Source organism: Prenolepis imparis, unplaced genomic scaffold (genome assembly GCF_030444845.1).
Source record: "Prenolepis imparis isolate NDT839.2.m4 unplaced genomic scaffold, iyPreImpa1.0 SCAF_5, whole genome shotgun sequence".
Taxonomy (NCBI): domain Eukaryota; kingdom Metazoa; phylum Arthropoda; class Insecta; order Hymenoptera; family Formicidae; genus Prenolepis; species Prenolepis imparis.
This window is the reverse complement of record NW_028141163.1, coordinates 11595675-11621546: the sequence shown is the minus strand read 5'-3', so window position 1 is coordinate 11621546 and position 25872 is coordinate 11595675. Positions and strand designations below refer to the sequence as shown.

At 27.6% G+C, this 25872-nt stretch overlaps 3 protein-coding genes across 8 annotated transcripts in view; 1 reads left to right on the top strand and 2 right to left on the bottom strand.

Annotated features, from left to right (window-relative positions):
* Positions 1-1139: 1139 nt before the first annotated feature.
* On the bottom strand, positions 1140-8091 carry Rig (gem nuclear organelle associated protein rigor mortis). Of its 2 annotated transcripts, none has more exons than XM_083038026.1 (16): positions 7981-8091; positions 7141-7466; positions 6653-7002; positions 6191-6508; positions 5847-6114; positions 5546-5771; positions 5402-5483; positions 4968-5331; positions 4360-4663; positions 4062-4280; positions 3826-3961; positions 3489-3746; positions 2781-2991; positions 2481-2699; positions 1909-2344; positions 1140-1734 (listed from the first exon to the last, which is right to left on the bottom strand). In XM_083038026.1, exons 2-16 carry the CDS (start codon positions 7450-7452, stop codon positions 1325-1327), a joined length of 4113 nt encoding a protein of 1370 aa, XP_082894152.1. In that variant the 5' UTR covers positions 7453-7466; positions 7981-8091; the 3' UTR covers positions 1140-1324. The 2 variants fall into 2 exon arrangements, with proteins under 2 accessions (XP_082894152.1, XP_082894153.1); XM_083038027.1 differs by lacking the exon at positions 7981-8091 and adding an exon at positions 7839-7897.
* A 1285-nt stretch (positions 8092-9376) lies between these two features.
* On the top strand, positions 9377-15298 carry LOC145936834 (lipase 3-like). Of its 2 annotated transcripts, none has more exons than XM_083039448.1 (7): positions 9377-9732; positions 10763-10943; positions 11862-11976; positions 12605-12755; positions 13987-14145; positions 14204-14431; positions 14780-15298. In XM_083039448.1, the coding sequence occupies exons 1-7, from the start codon at positions 9565-9567 to the stop codon at positions 14954-14956; spliced, it is 1179 nt and encodes a 392-aa protein (XP_082895574.1). In that variant the 5' UTR covers positions 9377-9564; the 3' UTR covers positions 14957-15298. The 2 variants fall into 2 exon arrangements, with proteins under 2 accessions (XP_082895574.1, XP_082895573.1); XM_083039447.1 differs by having other exon boundaries at positions 12605-12848; positions 14780-15285.
* Positions 15299-16306: 1008 nt separating this feature from the next.
* The window catches only part of LOC145936832 (lipase 1-like), a 40728-nt gene continuing 31162 nt past the window's right edge, over positions 16307-25872 (bottom strand). The window contains exons 1-9 of one of the 4 annotated variants that reach the window (XM_083039442.1): positions 22623-22737; positions 22269-22484; positions 20698-21072; positions 19702-19882; positions 18795-18909; positions 18115-18358; positions 17314-17472; positions 16959-17186; positions 16307-16735 (exon numbers count right to left, since the gene is read on the bottom strand). In XM_083039442.1, the coding sequence (XP_082895568.1) occupies positions 16559-16735; positions 16959-17186; positions 17314-17472; positions 18115-18358; positions 18795-18909; positions 19702-19882; positions 20698-20862 (1269 nt within the window). In that variant the 5' untranslated portion in view covers positions 20863-21072; positions 22269-22484; positions 22623-22737 and the 3' untranslated portion in view covers positions 16307-16558. Of the gene's footprint in view, positions 16736-16958; positions 17187-17313; positions 17473-18114; positions 18359-18794; positions 18910-19701; positions 19883-20697; positions 21073-22268; positions 22485-22622; positions 22738-25872 lie in introns of those variants that run through there. The other 3 variants (XM_083039443.1, XM_083039439.1, XM_083039441.1) reach the window with 3 other exon arrangements.

Sequence of the window (25872 nt, the reverse complement as noted above, 5' to 3'; positions counted from 1 at the left end):
ATTTGAATAATTTAAATAAAAGAGAAAATTAGAAAGAAATACTTTCGATATAAATTCTATGGAAGTTTACATTAAAAAAAAAATTGTTTTTACAAAATTTATAAAGATATTCAATTATATATCTATACTGATTGTTGTATTGAATTTAAATTTAATGGATACAATAGTAATTTTTTAAAATATTATATACTTAAAAACACTGTTTTAATTTGGATATTATTTGTATGTTACAGATCAACGTAGCTTCGATGCATCAACTCTGCTGTTGCTCATCGACTGGTGAGCTATTATTTTATTGAGGTAACGGTTTCATACATATTTGATTGTAGAGATGTAGAGTGTAAATTGTAGATAGTTCCGTTACCTCTTAATAATTGCAACTAGTTAGAATGAATATTTCAACTTGGAAAAAGTGAGGAAACATCTTATAATACAAATTAGATTTAACTTAATTCATTTTATAAAGAGCACATTGATGATTATGATGATTATCGATTTCACGGCCTTATTTATTGTCTAGTTAAAACTTAAAATGAAAAATTAAAGATTAAAAAAATATGTTTATAATCGATCAATGCACCTGTTGCTCGTATTAGATAAATTATTGATATAACGTTTGCCGCGAACTACCTGATCCACTTCAAATATTGTCAACAATCGACTACAAATTATGTCCGCGATTATAGTAAGAAAATTTCAATTTATTTAGTTCAAATTATTTATTCGAAATATTATTATATAATTATAAACTCCCACTAATGATTGATCGATACGTAATCTTTATCAGCGGTATGATTTTTTGTGGCATTATAAATTATCTTATATCTGTGCCAGAAGTGACACAGAACACAGAACTATATTTCTGAGGAATAGTAATATAATGTAAATTAAGATAGATTAAACAATTATTTTTATACATAAAAGCAGAGAAATTTCTTCAACTCTTTATAAAAAATATTTAAAGAATGACGCCATATATGACAACTTAAAACAGTTATATGTAAAATTTCTTTTATTATTACTTATTTATTATATTTCTCTAAATTAATCATTGTGCAAAAAATCGCAAATCTTATACTGCATCTATAACAGGATTTTCTGAAATAAAATTTCACATATTTAATAAAAAAGAAATATATTTTTATAAAATGTACTTTAAAATGATCGAAGATGAATTTATATGCAGAAAACATATATATATATATATAAAATTTACATCTCTGATTATATTTATATAATGATGTAAAACTGTTAATATATTCTTCTGCTTGTATGTTTTTCTTTATAATTATGTGAGCTAATAGAACTATTGTTCTATTTTACATTATATTTCTATACTTTCGCCTATTTTTTGAGATATATTCTCAAGTTTTTCTGACGGACTTTCTTTTAGTTCAGGTTGGTTTATTTCTCGTATTTCATTAATAAATTGTATTTCCATACTTTCGTCTATTTTTTGAGATATATTCTCAAGCTTTTCTGACGGATTTTCTTTTAGTTCAGGTCGGTTTATTTCTCGTACTTTAGTTAACTCCTCCAAAGTATGGAAAAATCGAAATCGATTTTCATCACTTAATTTGCAAGCAAGTGAACAAGCCTTATCGTAAATGACTTCGGGTTTCGGCATGCAAACTCGTTCTTCTTTGAACTCGTTTTCCTCAAGCTTCATTTTATCGATCTCCTCCTTAGTTTTTTTATAATCATTATTTCCTTCGATGTCATCATTGGAAGTCACTGCAATATTTAAAGTAAATTATATGTAAAAAGAATTAAAAAATATTAAATTGACGAATCAGCACTATATTTAATTATATGTAAATATATAAATTATATGTAAATATGTAAATATAATTAATATGCTACGTGAATCTATAACAAATTTCAAAAATTTGAAAAGAAAAAACTAACAAACGAGATTCAAAAGTTGATCTTCCAGTTGAGTAAGTTTAGAAATATGATTTTGATAAGAGAAAGCTGTTTCATTTATGCCATCGTCTAGCAAATCCAATATCAACTCCACAAATTGCGTTTCTTCCTCGACTAACAGTTGGTCCACATAATTGAGCATCCAATCCAGAAGACCGATACATAAGTAAGCGCGTATACTCTGCGATACGGGATAATTGCTTTTTGCGTAAATGCTTCCTTCGTCTGTTGGTTTCCTATTATCCAATTTCGCGAGAATATGAAGGAAAACATTGTCATTTGTATTTCCGTATTGTTGTGCCATTTCCTCATGCTTCTTGAATATGTCAGCTAATACTGTTGCCAAATGTTTCAATCGAGTCTCTTCTGCGTCGCATGTAACCGCTTTAGCGATTCGATAACCAGCATTCAATTGCATCTGAAAATGTTATTTCAATTAATTATAAGTATTGTTCTTATATACAGACACACAATATCGATAGTATTGTTATAATAATGAAAGTATTATCTATAAAAGGATATATCTATTTTATTTATTTCTGTTTCTCTCTTACCTTTGTTTCCTTTTTTATATCTTTTATAGTAGCATTAACATTTTCATTCTTGCACAAGGCATCATAATAAGAAGTTATATTAGCTGTACTATATTTCGTTTGAAGAGTTTGTAACATTCCGTGGCTTTCATTCAACCATATCCGCATTGAATCAAACTCAGTTTGCTTTTTATATTCGCTCGTAATCGCCTCGTGAGCATCTATATGCACATTCAAATACTGCAAATATATAAACAATACTTAATGTTTTGTAAATTTATTAATTATATATACATATATACATATTATATATAAATTTACCTGAAGTTGTCGGAAATTCGCGATAAGAGAACGTGCTTTTGGCCAGTCTGATTTGATAAGAGCACGTGTCATCGCGTCCATAATTAAGGATATTGCATATCCTTCGTCACCGTTTAGAAACGCCAGTTGAGACGCTACCTCCAAACAATCTACGTCCTTCCGACGAGCAAGAATTTTCGCCGCCTTATCGTAATGCTTTAACTCTATGCGACTGATGTATGCGATATCAAATATTAATTTCAAATAACAACTTCAAATAACACTCTTCATTAATTACTTAGGCTATGTAAAACAATATTAAGTGACGCACAAATTGCATAGATCATTTTCAATTATGAAATACATCATATACTATATATATATTTATACACCTATATATTATAATATATATTATATATATAAAATAACAAATATATCTATATATCAGATATACATATATATCTATAAGTCTATATTCTACATATAAAATCTATAATATATATCTATAAATCTATATATATATTCTGTAATATAAAATGTATAATATTACAGAATATATATATAGATTTATAGATATATATTATAGATTTTATATGTATAAAATTATATAAAATTATAATATATACATATATATATTATTTTGTATAATATAATTTTATATAATAAATAATATATGTATATAAAATCTAATAACAATTATCGATAATTACATACAATTAATTATCTTACCAATGAGCTGCTTGCTCCATCTGACCACTGGAAAAACACCATTCCGACCATAATTCTAATATTTTTTCTAAAAACGGATCAGTGATATCCAATTTGCATCTCGCAAGCACGTAAGCCTCCTTAAACATACTAGCATTTAAAAATGCTTCTATGGCTTCGTAAATTTTATGTACACAAAGTAAATATGACACTGCTTTTTCAACATTGCCTTGCCCTATTAATTGGTGCGCATACACTTCGCACATTTCTTTCCACATTCTGTAAAATTGTGTCAATATTTATAACTTTTTAAAAATATCTTTTCTTAACTGCTTATAAAAATAGTATTCATACGTACTTCATAGAAATGCTAGGCGCGAGCGATACTAGAAAATCATTTAGTTCTTGATTCTTGACCGCGCGCGACAGATCATTTTGCAGATTGTCGTACCATATATTCATCTCGGTTCTGGCATTTGAATCTTGTGTTAATTCTGCAAATAAATAATTAGAGAAAGTAAATTAGAGAGTAATTCAAAATATATTAATAAAAAATTTTAATAATATGCGTATAACATATATAACTCAATTTACTTTCATGCTCAACAAGTTTTAAAAGATGCTGTTTAGAGAATAGCGATATGTTTGCAATATTATCATCTTCTTTGTATTGCTCTTGTTTCGGACTTATATCGTTTCTGATAAAATTTAAAATCTTGGATTTATCGTTTATTAATTTGTTATACTTGTTAAAATACGAAATTTTCTCTTTTTTCTTGTCTCTGTTTTCTTTCAATGGCGCTACTTCAGATTCTGCAATCGAAAATCTCAATATAATTATATATATATGTCAATTATAATTAATAAGAAATTATAATCTATGCAATTATACGTGTATAATATACGTCAGGTTGATCATTTGACGATTTGACTATTTGACTTGTCGAATCACTCTGCTCTCCATCCGTTTTACTTTTGGACCAATTTTTTGATTTAAGATTCCTCTTTATGATTTTAATATCGGAAAGTCGCTTAGGCGATTGTGCCGGTTGAGTATAATCCCATATGCGTAACATAAAGTCCGACGAGCCGGTCATTATCAATTGTGGTTTGAGGGGACTCCACATGCAACATAGCACGGGTCCGTTATGACCCATATATGTACCCATCAGTTCCTGTTTTTCAACGTTCCAAACCTAGAAAAAAAATATTTGAAAATATTTATATATAAATATTATATAATCATATATATATCTGTGCACTTTTATTATTTTGTATCATTAGAAATGATTTTTTAATTTTAATATTTGATATTTGCAATACGTATCATTTAATACGTATCATGTAATGTATCAAAATTCTAAATTTCAATAAATTTAAATTTATTTAAATTTATTTAAATTTAATAAATGACACACAATAAGGCACAAATTAGTCATATAATAGTAAATAAGTATGGCTGTTTAAATTACTATATAATGTGTATGCTATATATTTTACCTGTGCAACATGATCGTAACTACCGGACACTAAGTGTCCACTGAAGTACGGACTCCAAGCTAGGCACACCACTTTATTGTTGTGTCCATTTAACATCGCTACCGTCTTGTAGCGTTTGCATTCTTCTTTACTGTCTTCTTCCTCAATACAATCCTTGGTTGTACTTTCCAGTTCCTTTATCAGTTCTGACATATCATAAATTACTATATTGCAAGCAGAGGCAACTGCCAAATAATTGGCAGCTGATGACATCCATTTATCTGTCGCTGTACTTTCGGGATGCCATGCCATGCAATTCACCATAGACCTTAAATTATGTATCGTAGTTTGTTTCCTCAGCATCTTATCGTAAAACATAATCGATCTGAAAGAACAAATATCCACGTATTTGATGTAATTATTTTATTATTTTTTAAAATAATTATAATTTATACCCATTTTCTAACGCGATCGCTAAGCACAAATTGGATTTCCAAGCAAATTCCGTGCATCCTTCCTTGATTATGGACATGGGTTCTGAAATATAAGTTGTAGAGTAACAAAACAGTGTGATAAAATAGCGAGCTTTAATATCTTACCGTCATTTGGTGCGGATTTCTTATATGCTACTAATTCTCCTTCTGCGCAGGAGAATAAAAAATAAACTTCTTCAAGTTTAGCCCATTCAAGCTTGTAAATAGTATTTCTATGATACTGCCTGTACAATATAGGTGGTTTATTAGTTCCAATTGCGTCAAATACACCAATGCGACCTTCTCCGGTACCAAAAGCCACTGTGGATTCATCTTCAGGAAACCATGACACCTAATAGAATAATCATTTGTATATTTAATATTTTTTATTTAAAAAAAAAATTAATTAAAAAAAAATAATTTTTACCGCTCTTATTTTTCCTTTTATCTTTTGCCAATGCGAAACAACATCAAAAATTTTTACGTTGTCGGGTTCAGATAAGTTCCACAGACGTAATATCGCGTCTCCAACGCCAAATACAATACGCGAAGTATCGATGCCACAAGCTGCCATGCAATAGATAAAGCCTCCTAGCGTAGGAATCTTATATTTCAGGATCGCTGATTTAGTAGGATCGTTGTTTCGTTTACAACATATAATCCAGCGATCTTGCGCCGAAGTCCAAACCATGAGTCTAAAATGTAATTAACACGATGAGCCTCAATATTTTACGTATTATGTCGAAACACACTCAGTAAAACTTTACTCACTCGGACTCTGTCCTCCAATTGTCAGATATTGTATCATTTTTGAGTACAGCAGCTATGCAAAACAATCCTCTGTTGTGGTATGTATGGAATAACTTACACGTAGGTTTGTTTTTATTTGTGGAAAGATCCCAAGATAGCAGTTCACCCCAAAGAGAGGAAGTTAAAAGCACTTTAGGTTCTACCCAACACACTGCAATCCAAGTTCCAGTCGTAGTATTCAGTTTGCCTTTGTGAAAGACATTAACAAGTGGTAAATTTGGCATATTTATCACAGTCTCGTATCTACCATCTCCACCAGCTCTCCAAATAAACACAGATCTGGAAAAAAGAAAATGATATGAAGATGACAATAACATTATATTTTAGATGTTACCTATTTTTTGGTATATTTACATATATTTCACATATGTAATTAATTCAATATATGAGATATAGAGGACATAAAAATATTATGAATCTTACCGGTCTTTTGCGCCAGAAGCTAAAAGTAAATCTCTCTTATCATTCCCATTTAAGACATTTACATCCGAAGGACACCATGATAAACTGACTATTTCCTCGTTATGACCTCTCAGTTTGTATAATATTGTTTCTTTTTGAACAATATAAATTAATCCATTTTTGGTACCTATCGCTATAAGATTCGAGTCATGGGGACATGAAGCCAAACATGTAGGAATTAGCTTGCCTAGATATATTATTTTCGACGTCTGATATGATATATAACAATACATTAGACAGCCTTCTGAATTTATCGCATATGCAAGGTTGCTATCTTTGACTGACCAATCAACCCCTACAATTGATTTGCCCTATATTAAGAAAAAAAAAAATAGTTACATTAATAATTAAGAAATTATTATTTTTTAAATAAGAAAATTAATTTTTTTAATGTTAAATAAGATACTATATGTACAAAACTTTAGTTTTATTTTGCAATGTTTGCTTACATCCTTAAAAGAGAAATTTGAGACCAATTCTAATGTATCCACATTCCAAATTTTGACGTTATCCTCATCACCACCAGAAATTAGTAATTCTAGACAGTCTGGACTGTCGAGATTAGGACAGAATGCTAATGATGTCACTTTATCCTTATAAACATCCTGAATTAATGAATACTGTAGACCACTTTGATCCTCTTTTTGTCTGGCAATAATGATAAAATTCTTGGTGCCCCATGCCAAAGTTCCTCGTTTCGAGCAGACAAAAATATTACTCAGATACCAATTTGGCGAGGGTGGCAATGCAAGCTCATTCATCTCTATTGTATTTCCTGTAGACAAGAAAGATAGAATATAAGTTCCATGAAAATTTACGACAAAATTTTGTAAAAAGAGATAACAATTCCTATAAAATATTACAACAAAATTTTATATAAACTTATATATATTTTATATAAATTTTAAAGAGATACAGAATAATTCCTACAAAATATTACAACGAAATTTCGTATAAATTGTATATATAAATTTTGTCCTATAAACGAGAGAGAGAATAATTTCTACGAAAGAGGTTAGTCGCGACTCGCAAGAATCTTTTCCATCGTCAGAAAAATTGTCAGAAAAAAATATATAAAGATAAAATAATAAAATAATAACGTTAACAAAGTTGTAAATTATTTTTTTAAATTGTTCTCAATGTATACATATCGTTAGGTCGATCACTGATTGAAGGTTAACCGGTGAATCGCAGATACATTTCCAGCCGTATTTATAATTGCTTATCAGTTCATTATCAAGGCGATGAGAGAAAGGATGAAAAAAAATAACATAACTTGCAAAAATTACCTCGTTAAACGCGTAATACTTAATTAATCAAGGGCGAATGTTGGTTCTCACTGTTCACCTTGGTTGACTATCGTACGAATATCGATCGTCTAACACGTGTCTGAAACGATTTTAAACGCGCTAAATATTCGAGATACCCTTGAGAAATTCTTTTTTTATTATTCCGACGTGTGTATATTATTTATATCTACTTGTGTATATCGAGCGAAAAAGAGTACAAAGAAGACTAAATAAAGAAAATAACAAGACTCGACAAAATACGTGACAAAAGGTCGTAAATAAATTCAAAGCGCCTTCAAACAAAAATATATAAATATGTTAAAACGCAACATATTAGAGAGATAAGTAAATTTTTATTATTTATTTTACAAGAGCATATTTTTCGACTAATTAAATTATTGATATTTAACATTCTAACCAACATTTATAAATATTATTATTGTTATAAATTAATTATAGTTACTATATCTTTTTCTGATGATTTTGTTTTTACACTATATATATATTATAATTACATGTTATATTCAAATTTAAAAATGAAAAGGTCTGTCGAAAATTCACAGAAAATTAAAATGCAAAACAAGAGCTTTACTAAATAAAGATTGTCATTTATTTTTAATTAATTGTTTATGAAAATTATATCAAATTGATGTTGATTTTTCCTTAATAAAAGACATTGATAAAAATTTCCTTCGAGCTTCATTAGTTTTTCTTAGTAAAAAGGATCATTAAAATTTTATTTGAAAAGACGTTCTTATTAAAAAATTGATATTTCATTAAATAAAGCATGTGATCTTTCAATTTTTCAATTATGTGTATTTTAGTTTTCGCAGAAATTTTCGAAAGTTGGCATAGAAAAATAGGTAAAAAGCGCAAAGAGCTTATCTCTGCGAGAGATAAAGGACTCCCGATAAATTTGTAACACAGCAAATACGAGTTTATAATTAATTCAGCGATTAAAAATACTTTGTATTTTAGATTTACGCACCTTTTTTGTTTTGTTATGATACAGTCTGATAAATCTATATACAGGTTGAAAAAAAAATTATAAAATATTTCAAGGAGATTTAGTACGTCCAAAAACAAGTCATAAAGTCTTAATAAATATGGATCCGCAAATAAACGGTTTTTCAGATATTTTAATTTTTTTATATACTTTTTTATTTTTTATTATTTTATTCATGTGAATATTGGTAAATTAAATTAAATTATATAAATTAAGTTATATGAGATATTGCAAATATCTCAAAAATGGCTCATTTGCGGACCCATGTTTATATTAAGACTTTTTAACTTATTTTGAGACATATTAAATCCCGTTAAAATATTTTACCTTTTTCTTCAACACCCTGTATATTTCGTGCAGATATATTTTTTGCAATGATTGCGTGACTAATAAAATGCGATAGTACGTTTTCGACGATTCGTATGCGAACAATAAAAGTAACGTCCAGGAAGAGCAGACATATATTCACGTCGCGCTCTCTTGCATTTTTTGTTTTTTTTCTCGATAATCACGAAATTTAGGAAAATTCTCGCGTTAGTTTCTATTGCATCGTTTTTATTGACTTGCTCGTTGACGTGATGAGGCTGATTACTATTACCGAAGTCGTGTGTTTGTTGACATTTTACGGCCTTTCCGGTGCAATGACAGCTAAACCGAGCACGTTTATTGCGGAGGAAATATCATGGACCACATGGAACCAGGAGAAAGACAAAAAATTCGATTCCGACGATACCAGTCTGAGCACAGTAAGCATATGTGCTATATATGCACTTATAGGATTCGCGAGCATTAAAATTCTTCGTCGCTTTAATTATAGTCTAGTCACTCGAGTTCCTCATCAATATGCTATCACGGTTGCGTTCCAAAAGTTCACTTTTCGAAGCAAAGCGTTCGATAATATTGCTTATTAAGCGTTCGATTGACCAATCAGAACGAAAACAACGATATTTTTCTCTTATTTGGTCAATCAAACAAAAAGGCTGATGACAGAGAATGAGTAATTAATTAAGCTAATTGACCACACAAACACGATCATAGTCAAGTATTCTCAAACGTAGTAAGAATATTTGATTGTGATTGGTCAATTTGTGTGTGCTCCTCTCTATTTTAAGGAGTAAATTTTTTGGAACGCAACACAAAATATGATCGAAAACAATAATATTTATATTCTTTTCTTGTTCCTTAAATTTAATATTTAAATTTCGATTTAATATTATATATTAAATTATTAGTTATAATACTTTAATTGCCATTAAATAATCTATTTTCTGTTTAAAAAGACATACAATGTATGTCAAATATTCTAGATATCTTATTTAATGTAATTAAAAATAAATATGCATTTATATATATTATAAACGTGACATATTTAAAATTATTTTAATCATTAAACTTATTTCATTTGGCTCGAGAGATATAAATGTGAAGAAAAGTTTAATTTTCCAAAATTCATCTTTGAAATAATTTCCATGAAACTTTACACTTTATCATGCAAAGGGAGGGGAAGAGGAATCACTCCTTGTATTCTCTAAAAAAAATTATCCGACACGTTTTAAATAGTTAATACCTTCTTTCTGATTTTATTCCGACTTTTGTAACAATTACTCTTTATATTAATTAAATATTGATGTTTAATGCAGAATTAATGCATTCTGCATATTTAATGATAGAAATTTGCTCTAGCATTTGGAAAATAAATATCGTACGCATTTTATCACATATACATTTATTTAGATTTTCAATTTTGAGAACGCCTTTTTTATTCTTCTTCTCCAGCTGGAAATGATAAGGAAGGCGGGTTATCCCGCAGAAGCTCATGTTGTAACAACGGAGGACGGTTATCTCTTGACATTATATCGTATCCCAGGTGGCAATGATTCTTTACCTGTGCTATTGCAACATGGTTTGTTATGCAGCTCCGCAGATTGGGTTATTCTTGGCAAAGGCAAAGCACTCGGTATATACAATTCTTAAGATGAGATATTTCGAAATCATATATCTTTAATATAAAAATTAAAATTTTAACAAGCTAGGAAGAGTCAGTGGATGATAGTACGTTCGTTTCAATGAAAATTAATTTTTAATTAAGTATTTTTAGTTAAATTTTTTAACATTGAATAAAAGATATTAATTCTCTATCAACACATCTTTCTAATTTTAACATATGCGCACCGACTTCCGCACTTGGCTCTTAATTAGCCCCTTTTCACTGATTTATTATTAATATTTGAACCTTAATTTAATTTAAATATTAAAATTAATTTTATTTGATTTATTGGAAATTAATTTTTCACTGAAATTAATTTATTGTGTGCATATATAGGACAAATTTTTCCTTGATGTTATACCAAAGAATTAAATAAATCTCAATTTGAGATTTATTTATTTTAATAAATTATTTTAATAAATATTAATAAAAATTAATTTTCATTGACATTGATGCACATCCGGATTTGGTTTTTACTAGCCCGTGGAAATTTAAAGTTGTATTTCAAATTGTGAGAGCCTTAATTTCGTCATATCTTTGTTGTTTTATTGGAAAAATGATTAAGAACAACTCTCGAATTTAAATAAGAAACATAGCGAAAAAAAACTTTTTAATGCAACTTTTACTTTAATTGCAACGCAAATTTTAATGCATCTTATTTGTTGAATATTATTAAAATTTATTATATGATATATATTAACTCATCGGATAATAATGAATAAATTATAAATTAGATCGCAATCTTAATTTATTATTATTTTAATTATTATTATTTTAATTAAAAAATATTAACAAGTGAAGAGATATTGTGAAATATGTATGAGGATATTATATAAGAAGGTACACAAGTTATGTAATAAATGCGAACGATGTCTTTTTGCATTGTAGCTTATTTATTGGCGGATCAAGGTTACGATGTTTGGTTGGGCAATTTTCGTGGTAATACCTACTCAAGGGCGCATATTCACCTGTCGCCGTCAAAATTGAAATTTTGGGACTTTAGGTACTCATACTAAATAAAATAAAAATAATGATGTTTTGAAAATGATAAAGTTATATCGTCATTTAACTTAACTTCAAATGCAAATAGGTAGATGTATATATACGTTTATTTATATAATGATGTATATATATTTTTAAAAAATTATTTTTAATTACTAATATATGTACATACATAATGTTATTTTAAATGGCATTTATTTAGAGACATTCTCTATATGTTTACGTAATATAAATATATACAAAGTATCCCATAGGTAGGATGCAGACTGTTACAATTGTTTTTTGTTAAAAATAAATATTTTTTTTTAATATATTATACATATGTCAGAATTTTTACACAAAGAGTTAAAAAAGAGCACATATACTGTATTGGCATATTAAACAATAAGAAATTTCGGAAATAATGTATTTTTCAGAACTTTTGCCAAAAGAAAAAAAAAGCTTATTTTTTGACGACAAACATGATAGTCAATAATTTATGTAGGATATTCTGTATATTATTTGTGTATATACATATACATTGTTTACATACATATGTATATATTTCTAGTGTATATATTATTATTTATGGAGATATATATTTATTATATTTTGTGACGGTTGTGTGTGCTAATCAAATTTTTCATCAGTTTTCACGAAATGGGCATGTATGATTTACCCGCAATGATCACATTCATTACGAATATGAGATCGCAACCATTGCATACGTATATTGGTCATTCGATGGGTGCAACCAGTTTTTATGTAATGGCATCAGAGCGTTCGGAAATTGCTCGAAAGGTACGAATGATGATTAATTTTGCACCAGCAGTCTTCATAAACCATATGAAAAGTCCGATACAATATTTCTCATCTTTCTGGAGAATATATAAGGTAAAATAATACACACACATACTCACAAAGTATCTCATTTTAATTGCTCAAGATATCGAAATATGTTGAAATGTGTTGAAATAAAATACGGAAAAACATTTCCGTAACAAATAGATGTTTCGTAATATTTGGCGTAAAAGATATTAGAGTGGAATAGTCGAAAAATGAAATGGTTTACGAGATATTTTATATATGTATATGCTTTATTTTGACACGTTTAAAAAAAAAAAACTCATAAATATCAAAAAATACTCATGTAAATGTACTTTTTCGATAATCTTACTTTAATAATTTTCTACCTTTCTAAAATAATGAGTTAAATATTAATTAGAGTAAAAAAATATATAGTTATTAAAAAAAAAAATATGCAGTTGCACATTGCAAATTGCAAATTTTTTTTATCAATAGAGTATGTTTTTCTTACACTAATGATTTATCTCATAATTCTATGCAGAATATTATTAAAATAAGATTACTGAAAAAATGAATGTCAGAATGAAATATAAAATATCTTGTAAACCTTCATTTTTCGACTATTCCACTTTAACAATTTTTGACGTCAAATATTACGAGAAATCGAATTATGTAAGAAAATTATGATGGTTTTGTTTAAAAAAGTAATGATAACTTCGAAATTTCAAAAGTGCCTCCGCCTGGAATAAGAGTATGTTTACGACAAAAGGTCTCCCTCGAAATTCTACAAATTTTGTTTGAAACGTTTTTCCATATCTTTCACATTTTTCGACATATTTACCTGGGGCAATTAAAACCCCTATTTTACATATTTATTTTACAATTTCTATTATTTTTTCTGCAATAAAAATAAGATTTTCTTAGTTTTTTCTGTTAGTGTAAATATGACTAAAAATTATTCTTTTGCCTTCATAATTTTATGCAGTTTTAAAATTGTGATATGATATTTTATCAGTTTAATTAAAATTTAATATGCAAAATTTTATAAGCTGTACACTAAAGTAAAAACAATTTAATCAAAGCTGTTATAAGTTATCTCAATTTATTTAAAAAATGTTTTAAAAAATTCATTTATATATTCTGGTAAAAATTTCGCTAAAACTTAAGTAAGAAAAGAACTATATGAAGCAAATTAAAATCACAAATAAGTGATTTCTGATTCTAGAGGATCATGCAATTATTCTTCCACGACGAACTTCTGCCGCAGAACAATTTAATGAAATTTCTAACGAAATATGGTTGCACTCAGAATTTCGTTGAGAAGAATATCTGTGCTAACCTATTATTCATGATTTGCGGTTTCGATCGCCAGCAGTTTAATTACGTGAGTATAGTAATGAAATACGCTTCAGACTTTTTATGTCTTATTGTTCCTTATTTAGACTCTGTTACCCTTCATCTTGGATCACGATCCGGCCGGCACCTCTTCTAAGGCGCTTCTACACTTCATTCAGGGATATCGTTCAGGCAAATTTCGTCAATACGATTATGGTTGGGTGAAAAATCTGTTGAAATACAAGTCATTGAAACCTCCGGACTATAAACTGGCAAATATTAGGTTACCAATCGCGTTGTTTTACGGCCCTGGCGATTGGCTAGTTAATACGGAGGTAAATAATGAAAGAATGCACGTTATAGATTAAAAATATACAGAGAGATTCGCGCGTTAACTCTTCTGTCAATGAACGGGTACTCGAAGCAATTTTAAATGTCAAAAATGGATCGAAACTTCTCTTCACCCGAAATGAAATACAAAAGTCCTTTTGTATTCGGAAACCTAAAATATGACGAGAAAGAATGTTTAGTGCTTAACAGCTGTTATAAAGAAATTGTTGCAGTGTAATATGTGTCAAAAATGCAGACGCAGTTTGGTACCCATACATTGATGTAGAGGTGAAAAATTGTGCGTTGTGACAGAAGGATCAACAGAAATAATTCACAAAAACATTTTTTTCAAGGATGTAAAAAGGCTTTATTCAATACTACCTAATGTAATAGACGCGTACGCAGTGCCATGGCATACATTTAATCATGCGGATTTTATATGGGCCATAAATGCACCTAAACTCGTGTACAACAGAGTCTTGAAACTCATGAAGACGAAGGATCTAAATTATGTTACATTGATGGGATAATCATTATATTGACAATCAAAATGGAAAATAAATATTACATACAAAACTTTTAGTAAATGGATATTCGATTCAACTGATGGTTTGAATCATTAGATCGATAAAATGAAATCTTATAATATAATAATATTTTTTATTATTATTTGTGATTAGTGCAAAAGCGAATTAGAGTAATGCGCGCGTTTTTAATCAATCCTTGTTTTATCGAGTAATGGATTTTAAAGTGTTGCGATATAATAAATATAAATTACAATAGGTAAATATAAAAACGAAAAGATATATTAATTGTAAATGAATAAATATAATATCTTAATCCACTTTGTGCATTTTAATACTTTATCTACGTTTATTGATCTATCAATGTATTCTTATCAATATATTTTTACAATGACACAAACCATTCAAATTTGTTCCGGAAAAAATTGTATTAATTTATATATAATTAAATAGAATATTATATATTTTATTTAATAGAATATTATATTATTAAATAGAAGTGATATTAGTATTAATGTCTTTATTGTTTTCTCACCTCTCTCTCTCTCTCATTTTTATAAGTAGTATTTATAAGTAATATTTTAGATGTTACTTATTTTTTGATCAAAAAATTAGTAACATCTAAAATATTACTTATAAATATTACTTATTTACATATATTTACATATATTTCACATATGTAATTAATTCAATACATGAGATATAGAGGATATGAAAATATTATGAAAATTTTATTCTACCGGTTTCTTGCGCTAGAAGCTAGAAGTAAATCTCTTTTGCCATTTCCATTTAAGACATTTACATTCGAAGAACACCATGATAAACTGATTATTTCTTCGTTGTGACCCCTCAGTTTGTATAATATTATCTCTTTTTGAACAATATAAATTAATCCACTTTCGGTGCCTATCGCTATAAGATTTGAGTCATGGGGACACGAAGCCAAACATGTAGGAATTAGCTTGCCTAAAAGTATTATTTTCGACGTCTGATATGATATATGTATGTATAACGATACATTAGATAGCTTTCTGAATTTATCGCATATGCAAGATGCAAGGTTGCTATTTTTGACTAACCAATCAACCCCTACAATTGATTTGCTCTATATTAAGAAAAAAAAAAATATTACATTTAATAATTAAGAAATTATTATTTTTATGATTATTTATTTTACAAGAGCGTATTTTTTGACTAATTAAATTATTGATATTTATAATATTCTAACCAACATTTATATAAATATTATTGTATATAAACTAATTATAATTATTATAGTCTCTGTTCTTCTTGACAATTTTGTTCTTACACTATATTACATTACGTTGCATTTAAATTTTTAAGTGAAAAGATCTATTTCGAAGATAAAAGTTATTGTATATATATACATACAGGAAATTAAATGCAAAACAAGAAACTCACGAAATAAAGTGTGTGCGTGTAACATGTATATGTTAAAAAATCGTGTTAAATTAAATTAAATTTTTCCAGTTGACATTATAATATTTTTACTTTATGTAGATTTATTTATTAATAACTTTCCAATAAACTATAAAGCGAATGTGGTACAAGTAATATTTATTTATTATTTCGATTGTCGACGTAACATTATTCCGTAAATGTAACATTATTTGGATTCTCTTTCTTCATAATCTTCATAACTCTTTCGTACACGAGTTTTGGAGCATCCTTGGCCCATATAAAATCGACGTGATTGAAATTGAGCCATGGTACTTCATACAAATCCATTACGTTGGGTAATATGCGGTAGAGGCTCTTGATATTCTTGAAAAAAAATGATCTTCTGAATTACCAGAATATTTTCATATTTCTACAGACAAGAAATTTTATTTTCTTTTTAAATTAATTAATTATTTTTTCTTTTAAGCTTAATCTTCCCAATTCTATGTATACGAAACTCGACTTATACACAATTAAGGCGACTCTCTCTCTCTCTATCTCTTTCTGCTATATATTTTATTTGAACATGTAGTCCTTCGTTACTTACCACGCTATTAATAAGCCAGTCGCCAGGAGCATAGAACAATGCGATAGGTACTGTGATATTCGCTAGATCGTAGTCGGGAGGTTTCGACGAATTGTATATCAACAGATTTTTCTCGCGACCATAATCATATTGGCGAAACTTGCTTGATTGATATATTTGAATGAAATGCAGAAAAGTCTTAGACGAGGTGCCGGCCGGATCGTGGCCCAGGATTACAGGCAGAAGAGTCTGAATAGAGGGCAAGGACGTATACACAAAGTTCAATTTGAAGCACATGGTCGCACGTGAAATAATGAAATGTGATGATCGAAGATTCAATCGGAGTTGTATTTTGATCGAAAATCTCATTACTCACGTAATTAAACTGTTCACGATCATAACCGCAGATCAGAAATATTAGGTCGGCACATAACTTTTGCATGTTAAAATTCTGATTGCAGCCATATTTTGAAAAAAATCTCAATAAATCGCTTTGCGGCAGGAATTCGTCGTGAAAATATAACCGCATGATCATCTGTAATCAAAAATTTTTTCTTCGTGATATAATATATATAGTATATATTTCTAATTCTATGTATATAATACACACACACACACACACACAAAACACACACAACATATACAACACGTATAAAATAAGGATATATAATTAAAAAAATAATTTGTAAAATAATTTTGCATTTTTTTATAAAAAAAAATCGAGTTTGAAGAAATAGGAAAAAATTGCTTATATATAATCATATATAAATTTATATATATCTATATATTGGAAATTTTATCTCATTATGTGCATATTTATTTTGAAATTTAAAAAATAATTTTTTTTGTTTGTAGAGAAATTTGAGAAATATGTTTCTTAAACTATGATTTCAAGTACAATTTATTGAGACATTTCATATTTATATTTGATAATTATAAAACATTATATACGTTTATGAAACTATAAGAGAGGTTTGTGAAACTATAATAATAACAGTGCTATCTTTCAACAGTGTTGAATTTCGACAAAGGGATATTGTTTTGGACAAGTTATTTTAATAATATGTTATTATTTAATAATAATAAATAATAAATAAATTTTTAATTTTTAATAATAAATAATAAATTATTTAATAATAAATTATTTTCTAATTTGTATTTACATACGTTACTTTACCTTATATTCTCTCCAGAAGGGAATAATATATTTTATCGGACTTTTCATTTGGTCTACAAAGATTGCCGGAGCAAAACTGATCATCATTTGCACCATTCGTGCAATTTCCGGACGCTTTGATGCCATTATATAAAAACTGGTTGCACCCATCGAATGACCAATATACGTATGCAATGGTTGCGATCTCATATTTGTGATAAATTTGATCATCGCGGGTAAATCGTAGATGCCCATCTCATTAAAGCTGATAAAAAATTTGATCAATATATCCTCATAAAATATGTAAATTTATATAAAATATAATTGTCGCATATAATGTAATATATAAACTAAAAATATATATGTACGTATGTAATGTACATATGTAACATATGCAAATACATATACACGGTGTGTAAGGTATTATTATATTTCTTGTTCAAAAAAGTAAACATCTTTCTACTCTTTGACAAAAGAATTTCTGAAAATGCGTTTTCGAGATAGCATTTAATTTTACAAATTAAAAAATATATATATATGTATGTAAAAAGTATATAAGAGAGCATATATTGTACAAGTCTACTGATGTTTGACGCCAAATTAATTCTAATATCGCATTACAACTGCTTTATTTTCAAAGTATCATTATTTTTATTTTATTATATTTTTTATATGTTTTATTATATTTTTATTTTATGTACCTGAAATCCCAAAATGTTGAATTCGACGGAGATAGGGAAATATGCGCCCTCGAGTAAGTATTACCACGAAAATTGCCCAACCAAACATCATATCCCTGATCCGCCAATAGGTAAGCTAGAATGCAAAAAGACAGTTGCATTTTGTTTGCAAAATTTGTTACATAACTTGTATCTTCTCATATAATATTCTCTTACATATTTTAAAATATCTCTTCACTTGTTAATATTTTTTAATAATTATAGATTTAGATTACGAATTGATTTGCGATTTACTCATTATTATCCGATTAGTTAAATGTTAAATAAACAATTTTAAATAATATATATAATTATGAAATATATATGTGTGTATATATATATATATATATATATATCATAGTTATAATAAATTATAACAATTAAATAATGAATTTGAACAATTTTCAACAAATAAGATGCATTGAAATTTGTGTTACAATTAAAATAAAAGTTGCATTAAAAAGTTTTTTTTTTTTTGGTATATTTTTTATTTAAATTCGAGAGTTTTTCTTAGGCACTTTTTCAATAGAATATCAAAGATATGACAATTAAGAAATTAATAAGGCTATCAATTTAAAACAAATTTAAATTTTAGAATTTTACGGAATTTTTTAGTAAGAGTCAAAGGCGGTTGTATCAATTTTCATAAAAATTAATTTTTATTAATATTTATTAAAATAATTTATTAAAATAAATAAATCACGAATTGGGATTTAATTACTTATTGTTAGTATTACACTGTGTACAACAAATCAGTTTCAGTAAAATTAATTTTTATTGAAACCGATACAGTATCATTCTCGTTTGGCTCTTATTAGCCCGTTGCAATTTGTATATAAAAAATATGATTTCTGAATATTTGGAGAATTGATTAAAGAGTTGTACATACCGAGTGCTTTGCCTTTGCCAAGAATGACCCAGTCGGCGGAGCTACATAACAGAGCGTGTTGCAATAATACAGGTCTAGAGCCATTGCCACCTGGGATACGATGTAACATCAAGAGATAGCCGTCCTCCGTCGTTACAACATGAGCCTCTACGGGATAACCCGCTCTTTTTATCATTTCTAGCTGGAGAAAAAGAATCAGTAAAAAAATGCAATCTCAAAATTTAAAAAATAAAATTATGTGACAAACTGCGTATTTATTTTTCCTATTTATTTTTTTAATAATAGAGCAAATTTCTGCTATAAATATGCATTAATTTTGCATTACGTATAAATATCTAATTATCATGAACAGTAATTTTGTTAAAAGGTCAGAATAAAGTCAAATAGAAGTATTAATTTTTTAATTAAACGTACGATGTGATTTCTAAAGATTACAAAGCGGAGTTTCTTCGACTAATAAAGTGTGAGAAAAGCTCGATAGAATTATTTATATTATTTACATTATAGAATTATTTCAGAAGTAATTTTTATCAAATTAAATTATTCTATGTATTTATCTATCTCTTGAATCAGTTAAAATGATTTTAATGACTATGTCACGATTATAATAAATATTTATAACAGATTTTACACGAACTTTTATCATTTTAAACAGACTAAAATAGATATTGATATAATAAAGAAAAAATATATATGTATTATATTTATCATATGTTTTAAGATAAAAAAATAAAGTTTAATAGCAATTAAATGATACTAACAATTGAATCGGATATCTAAATTGGATTTAAAAAAACAAAGATGAAAATATTAATACTATTATGAATGCAGTTAAGAGAAATATTTAATTTGCGGAATTTAAATTTCGATTGTATGAACAAAAGCAGTGCAACAAGATAAGATCATTTTCGATCATTTTCTGAGGAAATTAATCTAATCGAAATAATAAAAATTTTAATTTTTGATTAGTTTTTATGAGTAAAAACATATGTTTACCGTACTGAGAGTGGCATCGGGATTGATTTTGGTATCGTTCGACTGTTCCCAGCTGATCCATGATATTTTCTCGGTAAATGCATGTAGCTGGGGTATTATGTCTGTTGGTGCTGCATCGGAAAAACTGCAGAACGATGCCAGATACACAACTGCAACCAATCTCATCGCATCAATTTAATAAACTGTGAAAAAATGGACAAGTTTTCCTGAGTATCAGGATATTATATTGAAAAATAAAGCAGAAAACGCAAGAGCGAGATAAATGTGACTACACGCAATTGTTTTTTTTTTTTTACGCGCTATATTTATATATTTATATATTTATATATTTGTTAGAATGAATTATCCTTTCGTTTACGATTGGTTTTTATTAACCTGCAAACAGAAAAAGACTAAAAATTAAAGTTAGGCTAGAAATTATGTACAATGTAAAAAATATAAATGTGCTAAATTAAAAAAACATATCTTTGAAAAGCACTACATTTTTATTACCAAGTATTCATTGAATAGAGAAACACTCCAGCGATTTTCTTCCAAAAAATAACAAAATTCAACAAATATATCTGTGATACAAGGTTGTAAAAATTTAGAGCGTTTGAAATGAAATATATAAAATTTATATTATCAACGGAATATGAGACAGAATTTTATTATTTATTTTATAAACGGACATTTCGATTAATTAAATATTAATATTTTTTAAATTATGATGGAAAAAAGCTCTAATATATTAATATAAAGGATTGAAAGGAAGAGTGCGTCGGAAATAAAAACGCAAAGATTTGTATACTTCTTAATTTTTTTAGAACCATCTTCTTTGGACCATCTTCAGCTTAATGTGTGGTATACTATGATGTACGATACAATGAATGTTTGTATCATACTGTACCACACATTAAGCTGAAGATGGTTCAAAGAAAGGACCGAAACATTCTAAAGCAATAAAGAAATAAAGAATAAGTATATAAATCTTTGCGTTTTTATTTCCGACGCACCGGCTCTTATTAGTTCATTCCTTTCAATCTTTTAATATTTTTTAGTCTAAATTTAATTAAAATCGCTATTCTTTGTGACAAATTTGTTTTTAATAAATTTTAAATTGAAAATCTGTTGAAAGTAAAAAAAATGCAAAACATGAAACTGAGTGCAAAAGAAATGATTTTTTAATCGTTTATAAAATACAATATATCAAATTGATATTATTTTTGTTAGAAAAAATGTTGCTATTAAAGAAAAGTAAACTCCAAATTAGTTTAATAAAACACTCAGATAGCACATGTTAGTCTCATAAACGTTTTCTCACTGTCCTTAATACATATTTATAAACCGTCTAACACTAATAAGAAACGTTTCGACAGAAATGTTTTTAAAATTATAATTTCACAAACGTATTTTTCACATTTCTAGACAAAAAAAATTTATTTTTTTAAATTTATTTTTTTTTTAAAACTATTTTCTTAATTTTATATACAAAAGCTTGACTTATAAACAATTAGCACAAATCTCTTTCTCTCTCTCTCTCTCTCTCTCTCTCGTTATGTATTTTATTTGAATATGCTTTCATTACTTACACGATATTAATTATACAGTCGGCAGAACTATGCGATAGGTATATTGTGATAGATTGGTTTGATAATTCGGAGGTTTTGGCGAATTGTATATCAAATGATTTATCTCGCGATCGTAATCATATTAACGAAAACTTGCCAGACCGGCTCACTTAAATGAAATGCAGAAGTGTCTTAGCTGAGACATCGGTTGGATCGTGATCCTGGATGACAGATAGTCTAAATAGAGAACAAGGACATATACACAAAGTCCAATCTGAAGCATCCTCACGGATGTGTGAAATGAGAGAATGTAGTGATCGAAGATTCGATTCGAGGTTTATATTTCAATCGGGCGAATCACTACTCACTACTTACGTCAGTTAAACTGTTCACAGTCATCACCGAAGATCAGGATCTCGATTTTTGATCATGTACGAATAACTTTCGCTTGCGAAAGTAACAGTTTCGCATAATTATTTTTTTCGCTTTATGGCAGGAATTCATCGTAGAAGAAAAATCACATAATCTGCAATACAAATTTTGTATCCGTGATGTAATATATATTTATAATTCTACGTATATATATATATATATATATATATATATATATATATATATAATATATATTTATTTTTTTTGTTTAAGTTTTGATATATATGAATATTTTTAAGAATAAATAAATAAATTTTCAAGTCTTTTTTTAATGGATTAGGATAATTTATAAAAGCTTTAATTTATAGTTGCTTCCATATTAATTTTAACTCGTCAAATGCTTGACACTGCTCTCTATGAGACTAAATAATAATTGATTAAAAATAATTGATAATTGATAAAATAATTATAAAGAATTAAAAATTGATATTTTCAAATATTGTATTAAAACATTAAAATACAAATCAAAATACATGAAAATAATTTTATATAGCAGCGCCGAGTTTTTATATATTAAATTATATTAATTTTATCATTGTCATCTAATATTGCATTATAATTATTTTTTTAATAAACATATATTAAACTTCTTAAGAAATTCTTCAGTTATTCATAAGAGAATACATCACGTTTTTAAAATTTTTATATATCAAATTACTTTTGAAGAGTGGAGTACTTGAAAGGTGCTTATATACTATACATGTTTCGTTTATTTTATTACATGACTTATCACTTTTGTCACTAATATAATTAATTGTTTTGTTTATTGAAAGTATTTGATCTTTCATTTAGGGTTATATTAAATAAATTATGACATTAAAAGTAAGATATTATGTGTGTAAATTGTGCGTAAGTGTGCTTATATGTGTGTGTACATGCGTATAATCGATAACTTAGGTATTTTGCATTATAACAAAATAGTATATTTATTTTTGCATTAGTTTTACAATACTCTATGAAACTCTTGAATATGAAGTAATTTTGTCTAGATATAAAATATCTCTATACATTTTTTTTCTTGTACATAGTATAATTTCTGTTCGTATATAATACAATAAGGAATTTGATGGAGTATCTCGCACTACAAACACGCCGCGACCTGCCTCATTCGAGTCTCGATTGAGATAAACATGAATGAAGACGAGTCTATGGCCGGTATTCATAGTCCGTTCTTATTTCAAGACCGTCTTAAGTAATGTCTTAAGATGCAAATACGGCTCTGTGATTGGTTAATCACATCTTAAGATTGTACTTAAGATTGTACTTAAGACATTCTTAAATATAAGAACCGACTATGAATACCGGCCTATGTCGGTGAATGTCTCATGGCCATGGCTATGTGTATACCCCCCCAGAACATCACAGCCCCACTCTGCAATCCCGTCATTTATTCATATAATAAAATTGGAAGGAGAAGGTCGCGATGTAGTCCATATTAGGTGTTTATTATGCGTAATATGTATCATGCAAAATTCGGTTCTTTAGTATAAGAATTATAATTAGTGATTATCAGCCCGCGTGATTATTTTAAAATGCTTATATAAATTAATATTCCGCGTATAGTATGCATGTATATGCCATTGTATGTAAAATATATTTCGGCAATACTTACAATTAGAATCACAAATATATTTATCGTTTGACTCTTTATGGTTCAACTTTTCGACGATCTAAATATAATTCGGATTTAGAACGCGCAATAAAACGATCGAATAATTAAAATAAGAATGAGTTCCGTGATACATCAATCGTTTAATAAATGATTAAACTATACTTTAAAGTGCTTGTATGATTTAATGTTTCGCGTATATATATGTATATGTTATAATACGTAAAAGATTTTGAGAGACAATACTCAAAATCAATTATATTTCGTCTCATTCTTTATCGTATTAAACATCAAAATGTGATTGTAACAATAAGATGTTTAGAAATACTAAATGAGATAATTTGTTATAATTATCGCATTTAACAATTATCAAATCGCTATAGATTACAGATTTAGATCGAGGGATGCGGTTAGACGGGTTAAGAAAAAGTGTGTCATGTAAAATGTAAAGAATGAAGAAATGCATGTATATATTATGTAGGCTGATCTACGATACATGATAATGTGCAAAAATTTTATGGGAATACCTTAATTGTTAAATTAATTTATTAATTGCTAATTATTATTTATTATTGTTTGATATCTTTATGCAAACACACACACACGCGCTTTCTGAAGAGTTCCAAATATCGATCTTTTATTCGATCAATTATTATATTATTTGAATCTTTGATGTTTCAAAAATATTCTCTGAAAATTTCAAGTCAAAGTTTCTCGAAATTGCGAAATGACAAACCATAATTATGTTTATGAATTAAGCGCGCGCACGTCACGTACTTTTCTTTTGTATTTTTTTCTTTTAATATTATTCGTTTCCTGCTATGTTATAAACGCGCTATGTTGTATTGCACGCCAAGTTTTTATTCATTACTTTAATTCTTTCAATAACGGGTCTAAAAAACTTTTGACTATATACATAATAACATTATTCTTAAAAATACAAAGTTGATTGTGTGATAAATTTTATATCGGATCAAATAATAATCTGCAAAAAATAATACACTATTATTATACTTGACTAACAAATATAATAGCTGTAAGTTGTAGGTATTTTTAAATATATTTTTAAATTTTATTTTTAAACTTACAATAGAAAAATTTTTACGAAGGCATATTTGCATACAATGTCGAATTTTTTTATATACGTGGCGTGTTTTTTCTTTTGTGAAGATTTTGTTGTGATTTATATTCTTTATGAGAAGTTTCACATTTTGCAATTGTGATAAAGAGAAAGAGAATTCCAGATATTTCTGACACATTATGAAGATTAAGAAAATACATATGTATTTTCATGTAATAGAAATAAAAAAATACATGTTTATTGATCCATGTACGTATATTTTACACACAGCACAGAGATTTTTCTTTTATATACTTTTTAACTGTCTTGTACAACAAAAATAATTAGAAACATAATTTTTCCCTTTTTTTAAGTTTAAACAATACAATATTCTACATATAATTCGATATATGGTAAATTTCTATATTAATGTCATTACCTCCAATTTGCCATTCTTTTTTAACAGAACTTCTTCCACTATATCCTATTGCCAGAAGCAGATAAAATAAACAAAAGACAGATTT

Bases quoted from the DNA above. Each gene is read 5' to 3' on its own strand.
- Rig (XM_083038026.1), bottom strand. From the start codon at position 7,452: ATGAATGAGCTTGCATTGCCACCCTCGCCAAATTGGTATCTGAGTAAT. The intron at 6,509-6,652 runs GTAAGATTCATA...TCTTTTTTCCAG, and splicing joins GCTTCTGGCGCAAAAGACCG to ATCTGTGTTTATTTGGAGAG. The intron at 5,484-5,545 runs GTAAGATATTAA...CTTATATTTCAG, and splicing joins GAAATCCGCACCAAATGACG to AACCCATGTCCATAATCAAG.
- LOC145936834 (XM_083039447.1), top strand. From the start codon at position 9,565: ATGAGGCTGATTACTATTACCGAAGTCGTGTGTTTGTTGACATTTTAC. The intron at 9,733-10,762 runs GTAAGCATATGT...CTTCTTCTCCAG, and splicing joins ACGATACCAGTCTGAGCACA to CTGGAAATGATAAGGAAGGC. The intron at 14,146-14,203 runs GTGAGTATAGTA...TTCCTTATTTAG, and splicing joins ATCGCCAGCAGTTTAATTAC to ACTCTGTTACCCTTCATCTT.